Genomic DNA, 13,403 nt, shown 5'->3' with positions numbered 1-13,403 from the left:
CGGGGTTGTGCTGGTGCCATCCACGTTGCAGGAGCGGCTCTCCCCAGGGCATGTCCCTGCCAAACCTTTTTTTGGCATGGGGGAATGGCAAATTTTGGGGGATGCCCAGGCTCAGCATGGTGGGATGTGGCCTGGGGAAACGAAGCCCTGCAAAGGGTGAAGGACACAAGGAGCATGCTAGTGGGCAATGCAAGGCCCGAGGCTTGCCCACCGAAGCAGATGTTGTCGGCACGGGTGAACTTTCGGGGCTGGACGGGGAAGAAGGTGGCTCATGAGTAGGCTGGGCAGCAGCACTGCAGGGAGCGTGGCAGAGGCTGCTGCATCGCCCAGCCCCATGTGCTTGTTTTCTTTTCCATGTGGTGACCAAATGGCCAGTAACGGAGAGCAGCTCTGCAGTGTCTGCTGCCCCAGCCTGGCAGAAGTAGGGGGGTCAATGAAATGTTCCCCAGGTGTGACACAACAAGGATGTCAAGCAGGTCAAGACAGCAAAGGCAGGGGTGGGAATACCAAATCTAATGCAGTTTTGGAGAAATGTGGGTAAGGCCAAGGGGGATTCAGCAGAAGCACCCCTAACAGCAAGAGGCTGTTGCAAGAGGCCGTGGGAGAGCACACAGGCACGTCTCAGTCGCAAAGTGCCACCTTCCCAAATTGCCCACAAGTCTTCCAAGAGCCAGGCATGCTTCCACCTGAGTTGCAACTGAGTCTTCCTGCCCCTGGGACAGTCCTCACCACCCCAGCCCAGGGCTGATGGCTGGTTGCAAGCCATGTAGTTGCCTGGGCAAATAAATTGAAACAGGGAGGTGGACTTTCCCTTGGGGCTTTCAGGGTGGCCAAGTGCAAAGGCAAGGTATGAAACGCTGCAAAAGGGACGAGGAAGAGATGGGCATTGCGAGGGTGCCTCTTCATAGGAAGGGTTAGAGCAGCTTTAAAGTCCAATGGTGTTTAAATGCTGGTGCAAAAGCAGCCAGCAGCCCCTGGCCTCGCACACAGCAGGAGGATAACAAGCACCGAGACCCCAGCAGCATTCCTGTACATGCCGCCCTTCCCATCTCACATCAGTAATCGTTGGAAAATGGGGTCCAGGCAAGACTAGTCAGACCCCATCGACCGTTCGTAGGCAGCATCACCCCATTTGACCGGTACTCGGTGCAGGTTGGTTAGGGGCTGGTGCTGGAGCAGCACCCAGGATGGCAGAGCCCCGGTTGGGACCCCTGCCCATGGGTGGTCCCTCCACGGCAGATGCTCACCTGGGTGCAGGGGCAGTGGGACTCAGCCCAGCCTGAGGCCACTGGGGCTGGGGAGAGGGCAGCTGGGTGAAGGGAGCACCAGATAAATACAGCCTGCAAAAATGCAGAGGAAGCTGCACTTCCTTAAACTGCTGTAAAACACGATGGAAACATTTATTAAAAGCTGCTATGCGGGTATGATTTATTTGGCTTTTGATAAAATCTCACGTCAGAGACTATTAAAGCACCTTATCAAAGGTTAAAGGGGAAAAGTCCCCATTTGGTGACAGAAAACAGAGACAGGGAACATCTGCTCCTCGAAGCAAAACAGAGCAAACACCGAGGCACAGCAGAGGCCACTACTGGCATCATTATTATTTAATACTGCTTATGTATTAATGAGACTCAGGAAGAAGAGAAAAAGAAGGCAAGGAAGGCAGACGATAGCACAAACTTACTTTGCTTTGTCAAAACAGAGAGGTGGGGGAAAAGCGATGCTGTGAGATGTGTTTTACAACACGAAAAATTTAATTATCACACCAAAGTTCAAGTTTTCTTATCAAAAGCACATGACCAGCCCCACATGCCAGTGGAAGTAGTTTTGGTGCATTAAACCTAGTATTCAGCACGAGCAGGACTGAACCAGCTGGTCCCATTTTACCAGCCACTTCATTGTGAATTCTGCAATGAGGGGAAAAAAAAAAATTAAAAAAAAAATCACTTTCGCTGTCATTTCTTACCCTGGTTTTAATCAGCAATATTTTCTCATGCTCTTGTGATGCCGCAGTTTCTTGGTTACAAACATTTCAGGGGGAGGCTGCATTGTTTTACTTAAAAAAAAGTTTCTGCTGACATTTAAGAAACAGAACAGGCAGAGTACAAACACTGATCATTTTGTTAACACCAACGATGCAGAACCAAGTCAGAAGTCTACATGGATCAGATTGAACCTGGATGTATACGCAACAAAGCTCCCATGCTCCAAATCCATGCTCCCAGTCATCCAAGGAAAAAAGACTTAAGAAATGCAGACCCTGTACCTGTAAAAGGTTGAGGACATCTGTCGCACCCTCGTGGTGGCACAGGAGGCAGCCAGCTTTCATGTGACTGACTGATTGGGCAGCACCCAGGGGCCACAGCACGGAGGGCTCTATCTTCTTTTCTTTTTCCTTTTTGCACTTACTAAGTTGTGCAGAGCAGGCCGTTCTCATGGCATTGGACGAAATCGCTCCAGATAATGGAATTTCTGCTGGAGATTTTGCATGCAGACAGCAAAAAAGCCTTTGGGGAGGAAAAAAAAAAAAGCCATTCGATCATTTTTTAACTCTAGAAAACCATTATTTAACTCTAGGAAAATGTTACATGAAGCAGGTGGTTCCAGCAGTGTGGGCTCTCCCCAGGGCTGCTGGATCCATCACTACTCTTTTAGGGTTTTGCTTATGATCCTGCACCAAAACAACGTTCCCCTGGATTCCCTTTGCATGCACGTGCTCCCACACATCCTCCAGCAACTGTTTCAACTGTGGGGCCCCAGAAGAAGTATGGGGTACGTGTGCTGGGTGCTGCCACAGCAACCTGAAGCTGCAGCGGAGATGTGGCTCGCTGCTCCCTCTTGGCTTGTTTTGCTGGCAAAGCTACTTCCCTGCCCACTGCTTGCCCACGCAAAGACTCACCCCAGCGCAGGCAGGAGGGACCGGTGCACGTGTCCACTGGGACACATGCAGATCCACCTGAGGACGCTCCACCATCGCCCATGCCAAGAAGCATGCTTTTAATTAATCAGTGCAGTCAGTTATGCACAGTGCCCACCTCCGTACCCTGGTCCTGTTCAGTTTCAGCTCTAGAGGGTCACATCCGTAGTGGTACTAATGAGCTGCATGGATACCCCTGCATGCGTTTTCCTTCCTGGAGACCCTTTCCCACATCTCTGTCTTCAGATGTGACCATCCCACCCCTAGAAACCATGGGATGGCACGGGGCAGCCCCTGGCATGGCACCCACAAGGAGTGTACCTCCCTCCCACTCCTGTGCGTAACCCAGGGCATGAGGCAGCGTCACCAGACCTCACCACCTTGGCATGAATTTCCATGTATTCAAGTTTTCTTTCAGTCATGCTAACACCTGGAAATATCAATTTCTTTTTTTCCCCCCCTGTATTAAAGAAATAAGTGTCTAGCCCTCATGGATGTGGAAAAAAAAGATGAAAATATTATTCAATTCCCTCTCCCCTCCAAAAAAATCAGAAAGGAAAAAACTAAGTCAGGGCTTAAAAATCAGCAACGTTCATTTTTTCTTTTATCTCATGGTTTTCCTTATGTTTCATGATTTTTTTTAAATGAGGTGCTAGAGGCGATGGCGAAATGCTAGAGAAATGTTAGATCAGAGCATCTGATTACCGCCTCTCAAGACACTTACGGGTTTTTTTTCCCAGATTGAAATCGTCTATCAAGGAGCATGCAGACATGATACGAAGCCAATGCTCAGCAAATGAGCTCGGATCGATGGCAATCAGAAGATCCCGAGATCTTCCGCCCCCTCTCCCTCCAAGAGGGAGAGGCACTGAAGAAGAGTTCAAATTCCAGGTCAGGACTGTGGGTGCTGCGTCCTCGATTCATCTCTACTGTCAAAACCATCAGTCAAATGCCCCACAGCCGCTCACGGAGAAACAACTTCTGTTTGTCGAGCCCGAAACACTCTTGGAAAGCAACACAGAGGAGCCTGAAAATCAATTAATTATATAAATAGTATTAGTGACTTCCTAAAGGTGCTTGGTGCTGGGAGCTCCCGTGCACCTCTGGTCCTCTGCACTACGGTCCAGGGGTGCTATGCTCACTCAGAGATAAAGAGTAATTAAAATCAGGCAAGAAAAGCAACATTTTAATTTATTTCTGCTTGGTTTTAGGCAGGACTTTTTCAAAGATGGTTGCACAAAAGGCAGTCTTTGAATTAACAGGTAATTACTTAATCAGGTACTTAATTACAAATTAGAAGAAGCGAAGTGCTTTTTTTATCTATTTGGCAATGTAAAACTGGGCCCTATGCTATCTGTACACTGAAATCCCCTCCTTTCTGGGGAAAACTTGCCTTGCATGTAAAGCAAGACAAGTTTTAAGCAAGAATAATTTGATTTTTGGCTTTAATCAGTGAGGAAAAGGGCCTTTAGAAGCACGCAAACCACTTTCAGGTAGAAAAATTAACTGAGAAGATGCTGGAAATCAGACTTGTTAAAGATATGTCAGATTCCAGTGATTTATATATTAAATGGGTAAGAAAAAATGGGATGCTTTGCAAATCAGTGATGGAAAAGGGTTGACTTAAGCAAATACTCTCGGACAAGAAGGGATGTCCTGGCTGTACGGGTACTTAAACACGGCGCAGCTTTCTAGGGTTGTGCTGAACTCATACCCACCTGCTTCAAAACAAGATTACATTTTTTCTGAAGCGTGCTCCAACCCAGATTTTGGGTAAAAAAGTCACCAGCAGGTTGCAGCACTCCTGCTGTGGTAACTGCAGCCCTCCACGGGCCACACACCGATGGAGACCCTTGGAGATGATACCCGAGGGCTCCGAGGGCTCCTCAGGGCCACGGTCTTGGCTCTGCATCCAGAAAAATTTAACGGTGGCCAAATTTTGCCCATCGTCAAGTCCACCTAACCTCCTCGGTTTCCTTTTTGCCCAGCTTTTGCGTGCAACATGGATCAAATGTGACTTTTTGTCCAGTTTCTGGGCAACATTCAGCACAGGTGGAGGACGCGGCTGTGAAGAGTGCAAGGTCTCCTCAGCTCCGGCTAAATTTCCTGCCCGAAATGCTCCCAAACCCAACATTTTCATTATTCAAGGGCAACATCTCGGAGCAATTGTTTTCACAGAGGGACTTGCACTTTACAGAGGAAATGTTAAAATTTGGACAGCAGGGTTTCTGCACCCCAGGAGCCTGCACAAAGCACCCCGCCGGGTGGGACGCAAGGGCTCGAGGAAACGAGTCCTTGCCCTCATCTGCCCCCCCCCCCCACCGCACTAGGATTGCTTTTGAACCCCGCTTAAAAACCTGCTCTGCACCTCGGTATTACGCTTCCTCCCGGGGGCGAGCACCCGCCAGCAGGATGTGTCCCCCCCACCCGTGCCCAGCCACACGCCCACAGCACGGTGCAACACTTGCAACCCGCCCAGCAGCGCCGGGAAGGGTTTGCGTGGCCCCACCGTGACGCCCCCACCCACCCACGCTCCTTGCAGCGGGCAGCAGCAGCGCCCGCCCGCTCCCCAAGGGGCTGCACCCCCTGTCGCGTGGCGCGCAAATCCCACCCGCGCGGAGCGCTGCGCTACGGGGGTGCAATGCACCCTGCCCCTGCAGCCCACGCGTGCACGGCCACGAAGCGGCGGGGGGGGGGGGGGGGAGTTGCAATAAGTCGCGCTGCAACAGGGCGCGCGCCACCGCGCGGGAACGCGCCCAGGGAGGAAGGGGGAGAGCGCTGCGCGCGCGGCCGCCGAGCGGGAGGGGGCGGGGAGCGCGGCGCGCGCGCGCGAGGCGAGGCGCGCGCGGGGGGTTAACCCCCGTGCCCGGCGGCGGCCGCGGCGGCGGCATTTCTATTCAGGCGGCGCTGAGGGAGCCCGTCGCGCCCGGTGCATTGTGGGACTGGGCTGGGAGTCCCGTTCGCGGGAGGAGGCGGAGGGCGAGGAGGCGAGCCGGTAAGAGGGAGACCTGAGGAGGGAGGGAGGAGGAGGGGGGGGGTGGGGGTGCAAGGCGGGGAGATTTAAAGGGGAATTCGCCTCCGCCGTTACGCCGGGCCGGGCGCGGGGGTCGGCGCGGTGCCGCGCCGCTGGGGCGCGGGCTGCCCGCCTGGCCCCGGGCCCCGCCGCCCTCCCTCAGCCCGGCCCCGGGGGAAGGGCGGGAGAAGAGGGGTGGGGGGGGTGCGCCTCACCGCGCCACCGCCGCCGCGGCCGCTTTAAAAAAATCCGGCGCCGGCAATGGACGGGTTAAATTTTTCGCCCGCCGACATTTTTTTTTCTCTTTTTCCCTCCTTCCCCCCCCTTCCCTCCCTCCCCCTCACGAAGCGGCGGCGGCGGCGACGACGACGGCGGGGGGGAAGCGGCGCGGCGCGCGCTCAACGTTTCACCGGCCGCTCCGCGCGCGCGCGCGCCCGCCCTGGGGTTGGCGGCTCGTGCCGCCGCCGCTTGCAAAGCCTGCCTCTGCCAGCAAGGGGTTAACCCCGCCCCGGCTGACATCTTACCTGCACGCACGTGCGCCCCGGACCCGCGTGGGTGCAGGGGGTGTATGTGGGGTGGGGGGGTCGCTCACCCGTGGCCGAGCCGCCCCCCGCGGGGTTCGCCCCCTCCGGAGTAAGGGAAAGGGGTGGCTGCGTGCGCGGCTTCTCTCTGCACGCAGCGAGCCGGGCTGCTCTTCCTCGTCCCCCCGCCTCCTCCTCCTCTCCGGCTGCACAAAGAGCAACAGTGAAGGCCCTGGCTTGCCTTTAAAGGCAGCGGCTGCAAATTTAAGGTGTCCCAGAGCCATGTCTTTCCGCAGCGCTCCTCGCCGCACGCCGTGGATAAATGGTTGTTGCAGCTCCTCACCCCGTAGGTCTCAGGCGGTTGGGTTGCCGTTAATTGCTCTTGGGTTTGTTTCGGGTAGGTACCCGGCTCTAGTTCTTCCTCGCTCTCTCCCCTTTTGCTCCTGTGCTCTCCTCTCTCTGCTCTGTAGGGAGGCAAGGGTTAAACTCTAGTTTTTAATATTTATTATGCCGTTCTTTTAAAGTCAGAAACGTCTGGGTTACGAGGTGTTTTCCTCTACTGGGGAGGGATGCTTCACGCTCACGTTGCATGCCTGCATAGACTGCCAGCAGTCACAAGAAACTTGCTCTTGCTAGGAAGTTTGCTCCCATGGCAGTCTGCGAAATACATCGTTGCATGTAGCTTTATTGAGATCTTCATTAAAAAGTTATTGTGTTCTTGCGCTGTGGATGTTTTCCATTAAATAAAATCGTCTTGTTTGTTTCAGTATTTGTTTTCGAACCAGGGAACAGAATTTACTGTGTCTTACAGTCCTCAAGACTGCAAAAAGTTCCTGGTAGGCTGTGGCCTCTGAATCCTTCCCTATATAAGTAGGTAGGGGGTGCTAAGCATATTGCAATTGCTAGTTAGATGAAGGAAAATGTTTCCCTTGTGGGGCAAGCTGCTTTTTATAAATTTCTGGAATTCATTAGAATGAAGTGTTAAAAAAGAATGAAGAAAAAAAAAAAATCTCCCTCTTTGAAAAGCTTTTGTCTCCCATTTCTGTTGACAGGTTGTTTCCCAGACACTATCTTTTTTTTTTTTTTTTTTTTTCTTTTTCTGATTGCAAGCGGTTAGTGTCTTGCATTGGAAGACAAGAGCTACAAACTGAATTCATTGCTCATCCAAGACACGTTCTTGTAACTAGAGTTTGGATTACTGCCCGAGCCTGGGCTTCGGAAGATTTGTTTTAAATAAGCGCCACGCCTCCCAGAGAAGGAGGGAAAGCACTGTAAAGGGGAGTTGGGCTCCACATCAGAAGTTCTCAGGGAGCTTAAAACTTCAATTCCTACAAAGTATATTCAATAAATTAGGAGACTTAAAGGTTTATGGAATGGACGTACTTGTTAATAAGTGCTGTATAGGGGAAATCACTTGCACAGTCTGTAGATTTCCTTCTTTCTTGCATTTACGGCTGTCGAACTTAGCGAATACCAGCCACTTGCATTCCTATTTTTTGCTTTTCAGCTTAACCTCGTAATGGCATGATCATCAGTATCAGATTTTGTCAGTGATGCTGCTGAGCTCCATTCTCATTGTTAGGCAGGATCCTTGCTTTCTAAGAAACTACCGCAGACAGGTCGTTTTTAGTAATTCCTGAAAACTTCTTCTCTGAGAAAGATGAATTGCATTGTATCACAGCCGTTCCTGTTTAGAAGTCAGTGTCTCGGTTAGGCCTCTTATTAGTTTTGGAGTGCAGTGTATGTGAGTCAGAGTGGAAAAACGTTCTAAAATTAGACGTGCATTGTTAAGAATTTTATTAAATGAGTTGCATCAGTGTCTTTTTACATTACCACTTTAATGGGCAATTCTCTGTATTCTCAGTATCGTTAGTTGACTAAAAAAGGGCTTGAGAGGCAAGAAACGTTTCTTTTCAGCATTTTTATGCCTGCGAATGTACTAAAAAGGTAAACTGGCATGTTTGTAGGTAAACCAGTCTGCTTAAATACGGCCTCTTTGTTCTTCTGTTACCTGTACTAACAGAACACCGGGCTGGCATTTTCCCCCAAGGAGAACAGGTGTATTATGGAGTTTCAGCTTCTTACATCAGAACTGAAGCGGAGCCATTATTTGAAAAGCATCTTATTTTTGAGATTAATACGTTAATGGCTAAAATTATGACCCCGCACCAAGCTGAGTACAAACAGATGTCTCTGTTGAGCGTGTTGCAGGATCAGGGCCCAGGTTGCCTTTTGGAAATTGGCCTAAGTGCTCTGGGAACTATTATTTCTTTCATTACCTCTGTGTTAAATGAGGTCGGTAAGTGTGTTAGATTCTTTTTTTAATGAAAAACTTACGCAGCATAGCTGGAAAAGAAATTCATTCTCTGATTCGCCTGGCATAGTTATAGTTTAAATGTTGGAAGGTAGGAAGAGGAGTCATTCTTTTGTAGCCTTAGAGAAATGTGTCGTGTGAGATGTGCCTGCCTGTCTTAACAAGTGAAGGACAATGTTGAGTACTTTCTCTTTCTTTTTAACTTGCTCTATGTGGAAAACCTGTTGTCCTGCAGGTCCTAGGATTTTCTAATGTTCCCAATTTTTTTTTTTTTTTTAATTAGACTGATCAGCAGAGAAACTGATACCGTTGCTCTGCGGTGGGAAAGGCCAGCAGTCTGTGTGAGAGAACCATGTCTGTTCGGGAGTCATTTAACCCAGAGAGTTACGAACTGGACAAGAGCTTCCGTCTGACCCGATTCACTGAACTGAAAGGCACAGGCTGCAAAGTGCCTCAGGATGTCCTACAGAAACTGCTCGAATCTCTACAAGAAAACCATTTTCAGGAAGATGAACAGTTCCTGGGGGCAGTTATGCCCAGGTTGGGTAAGTAGTTGCTTCTCTAGACACGTGCGATCCTTCTGTTTGATCTGCTTAGTGACGCAATCTCATTTGCAGTTTGTTTAATCAGTTTGAAAATTGTATGTTGTATAATGCATGCACAGCATTCAGAAATCTAAAAAATGAATCTCGCATTGTCATGTGTTGGCATCTGGTATACAAGAACATTATTTTAATTGTTTAACATCCTGCAGTGTTCTCAACTACGAAGAAAAAACGGTCAGGAATGACCATCGTGATAGGCACATGCTTAGGAGTTAGTCTCCTCCTCCCTTTCCCCAGTAGATGCTTTGCAAACTGAAGTCGTATCAATTCATTTCTGGACTTTCATATTAATATATTGCCTTTGGAAATGTATGCAATGAATGCAATGAATTTATGCAATTAGATGACTCACAGGTGAAGTTCCCCTCTCACTCCCCTCCTCTCTGTTCCTGGGTCAGAGAAAGTGAGCAAGAGAAAACTTTCTTGCTCCCAGCCTCAGCTGAAGCTGATTGTTTCACAGTTGTCATTTTTCCTTTCAGTCCTTTTGTTGTTCCCCACTCTAACTTTTTTGCTCACCTGTAGAAGCTGCCTGGGAAAGGCTGTCTTTCCAAGACCTCTGTGTTCTTGCCAGCTTTACTTTCTCTTTGGTATTTGCACAATGATGCAAGCAGTAAGGGAAAACAACCTGCACAAGCCACCTACACGGGGAACAGGGCAAACGTAGGTATTTTGATACCAGCTACTCTACCTAATATTGATATAGATAAATGAATGTAGATAATATGTTTAATGACACCTTTAATTCTGTTTGTCTATTTACTCAGCCCTGCATGTTCAATCTCTACTTTGCAGTGCAGAATGAATTTTTTTCCTCAATTTAGGAATATCAATGTAGTATTTATTCTGAAGTTATTTAATTATCAATTTAGTGTCCAATAACCTTATTTAAAATTATTTTAACATTGCTAATTGTCTATTAGCTGGCTAACAGGTTGCAAGCCATTATTCTGGTAGAGATTGAATTCAGAGAGAGATTAGTAAGGAGCCTGTGTTCTTGCTTAAACAATGGCGATCTTTGTATGAAATATCTAAGCAGTAATTGTGTGTGGAGCTGGGGTGGCACTATAATCTAATATTCCCTGATGAAGGACACTTCCAGCTTCTTTTATCCCCAAATTGCTATTTATATGGGTTTTTTTCCTAAATTAAATAGGTTGTTCACAACAGCATTTCAATTTGGCAAATTTCTAAAATCAGTAGTAGTTTGTTTTAGATTTAATTATCTGGCTGTTGGTTTGGGTTTTTTTCCCTCTTATAAACTTACAGGCTCTAAACAGTAATGGAACTGCTAATAGATTTTTCTTCTCCAGCTATACGAAAAGGTAAAAAAGTAGGCTAGTGCCATCAGTATGTACGTGTGATACTATGTAACAGGAAATCTGTTAGTGATAGAAAGTGGAGAGTTCAGGTCTCTTAAAAATATGCTTTTGTGGTGAGTATCCCTTTAACAAATGTGTCTTCAGATAAGTTTGGTGTTATTTGCCTCTGATGTCTTGTGCTTGAAAGGGATAGACAGGTAACTTCACAGCCTGTGCATATGCACCATGCTTTTGAGATGCAGTCAAGAGGGAAATTGCCAATAGGAGGCTCAACCTCACTCCTTTTTAGTTCTGCAAGTGGAGTTACCCAGAGCAATCTTAAATATGGGTGTGAGTATATCCATGAGTAAGAAACTGCAAGTTTGATACTAATTCTCAGAGCTGTTACGGACCTTGAAATCACTGTTTTCAGTCACCTCCCTGAACAGATTCACTTATTTAGACAGTCCTTTTTTGGTGGAACAGAAACATAGCCTCAGAAGGACCATCGTGGCCCCTTGGCCTGTCTGTCAAGCAGCACTTTCGCTGAAGCTGTGGAAAAACGCACAAGTGAAATCAGTCTTGCAGCATTATGGCATGAATAGGTGAACTGAGAGCAAAACAGCTCCTATACGTGAGCCACTTCTTTGTAACTGCTTATATGCACTTCCCTGGAGATGCTGGACATCATGCATAGTAGCTTGGTAGCTTCTGTGGAGGATGAGCAACCCTAAATTACTGCTCATGAGCTTCTGTCGGTATCCCTTCTCTTTCGAGGCAAGATCTGCCTCTGTAGGCAGGAGAGGCAAGATCCTCTCCACCTATATACCTACTGCCTGCAGACCTTCTGCTTGGTGTCCTCAGTGGGATCTCAGATGACAGCAGCTTTCTCCATCCCTGTACTGGCAAATGCTGACTTGTAGCACTTTCTAGGTAGTGTGTTTCATTAATACGTGGGGAAAAGTTAATGTGTAGCATCTGCTCTCTGAAAACTGGTTGTTTGAAGACTCTTGCCCTGTGGAGGTATGCAAAGTAATTCTAGGCAGCTTGCTGCCAGCCCAGGAAGGAGGTAAGCTACCTGCCATTGCTACAAGGCACGAGGACATCGACAGGGAGCGTGGCACAGCTAGCACGTTGTGATTTGTCACGTGGGACTTTTGTGCGGGCTCTTGCATTGCAGGAAATGTCTGGAGGTTTTAATATCGCTTACTCTGTTTGAAATATCCACTGTCAGGGGAAAGACTGCACTTGGTGTTCTGGTTTTCTCAAAGGAGTTTCCCTGTCTAGCAGGTCGTCTTGCTGTCTTTCAGCCTCACAGAAGTAAGGCAAGGTTAACACAGTTGCAGAAGCTCCAAGTGCATGAATCATCTTTCACTAAGGGCCTAGGCTGTGACTTGTGGCATTCTTTTTGTTCCTTCTGAAGTGAGGAAATGCCCTTTATGAGAGGCTATGTCCTTTTAAAACTGTCATTATGTTTTTGTTGAGATCAGAGTGACAGGGAAACCTATTTGCTTTCGACAATATCAATTTACATAGTTCCTCTTAACTTTAAATTTACATACATACAAGCACAGATGTTCTTAATGCACTATTATTATGCTGCAAAGAAATGTAGAACATTGTAGTTTAGCTTTCAGCCATTTACACTTCTCTTCTGTTCCAGTCAGGAGTTCTCATTTGTTGCTTGGTTTTCCTCTTATTTGTGCTATGTGCTTTCTCTAAGGAAAGAATTTGCCATGTCTGTTTAGGCAGTGTTGTGAATTGTATTTCACAGACATGTTTTACAAGTTCTCTTGTTAAGAGCAACAGATAATTAAGGGCAGAGTTACCTCACTGATGGATTCTGTCTTTGCAGGAATTGGGATGGACACTTGCGTTATTCCATTAAGACATGGAGGTTTGTCGTTGGTCCAGACGACAGATTATATTTATCCTATTGTGGATGATCCTTATATGATGGTAAGTTGGCTAAACTTAATTGTTAGCTATATTGCTGATTTGATTTGTGCTTCTCACTTACCAATCTGATGGCAATTTTGACTGTTTCTTCTAGATGTGCAGTGCTAATTGTTTGATTAATTGCATTCAGAGTCTTTCCTAAATACCTGTGAAGAGGGAAAGGCACAGTTTCATCCTGTAATCCTTTCCATGTCGGCCAGGAATGCTACAGTGCTGCTTTCTATAGGTGAAAGTTGGGAGAACTGCCACCTTCAATTCAAATTTCCCTCCATCTGTTGTTCTGTGGGATTTGGCTTGAAAAGCCCAAAAGCAGGGGAAAAAGAGCTGTCTGTGAAGCAGCAGACAGTAAACTCCACTTACGAGCAGAACCACATTGTGGTTGGCCTTTTTTGAGGTTCTGAAATGACGATGCAGCATGTTAGAACTGGAAATGCCTAAATGACAGTAGTTGGCAATAGCACCTGGCAACTTCAGAGTGCTTTGTCAACACCAGTTTTCCCATCGTACTACCTCCACTTGCAGATGGATAAGTTGAAATGACTTGTTGGAAGTTGCGTGCGCTTTGACTTCGGTTCCTTCTGTGTCTGTATTTCATTTAGTCCGTCTCAGTAGAGATTCCTCTGTGGTGGTATGTGTGGTGGTGATCAGTATAGACTTGAACAGAAGGTCATGGGGAAACAAATGAACTTTGAAAAAAGGACTTGGTAAAGCTGCAAGGAATTCTACAGGAGGTGTTCATTAAATGAAAGTTAAGAAATGCTAGAATTCATGTTTCC

The 13,403-nt window shown here is 47.6% G+C and overlaps 1 protein-coding gene and 1 long non-coding RNA gene across 4 annotated transcripts in view; one reads left to right on the top strand and one right to left on the bottom strand.

Annotated features, from left to right (window-relative positions):
* Positions 1-1,314: 1,314 nt before the first annotated feature.
* On the bottom strand, positions 1,315-6,594 carry LOC140650136 (uncharacterized). Its single transcript, XR_012041859.1, has 4 exons — positions 6,455-6,594; positions 3,642-3,944; positions 2,267-2,507; positions 1,315-1,907 (listed from the first exon to the last, which is right to left on the bottom strand). It is a non-coding gene; the product is annotated as an uncharacterized lncRNA (long non-coding RNA).
* Positions 5,804-13,403, top strand: part of SEPHS1 (selenophosphate synthetase 1) — a 25,028-nt gene continuing 17,428 nt past the window's right edge. The window contains exons 1-3 of one of the 3 annotated variants that reach the window (XM_072858043.1): positions 5,804-5,912; positions 9,049-9,310; positions 12,524-12,627. In XM_072858043.1, coding sequence (XP_072714144.1) covers positions 9,118-9,310; positions 12,524-12,627 — 297 coding nt within the window. In that variant the 5' untranslated portion in view covers positions 5,804-5,912; positions 9,049-9,117. Of the gene's footprint in view, positions 5,913-6,593; positions 6,849-8,297; positions 8,399-9,048; positions 9,311-12,523; positions 12,628-13,403 lie in introns of those variants that run through there. The other 2 variants (XM_072858034.1, XM_072858051.1) reach the window with 2 other exon arrangements.

Source organism: Ciconia boyciana, chromosome 1, assembly GCF_034638445.1.
Source record: "Ciconia boyciana chromosome 1, ASM3463844v1, whole genome shotgun sequence".
In the NCBI taxonomy this organism is placed as follows: Eukaryota; Metazoa; Chordata; class Aves; order Ciconiiformes; family Ciconiidae; genus Ciconia; species Ciconia boyciana.
The sequence above is the reverse complement of the archived record's forward strand: the minus strand, read 5'-3'. Positions and strand labels throughout refer to the sequence as shown.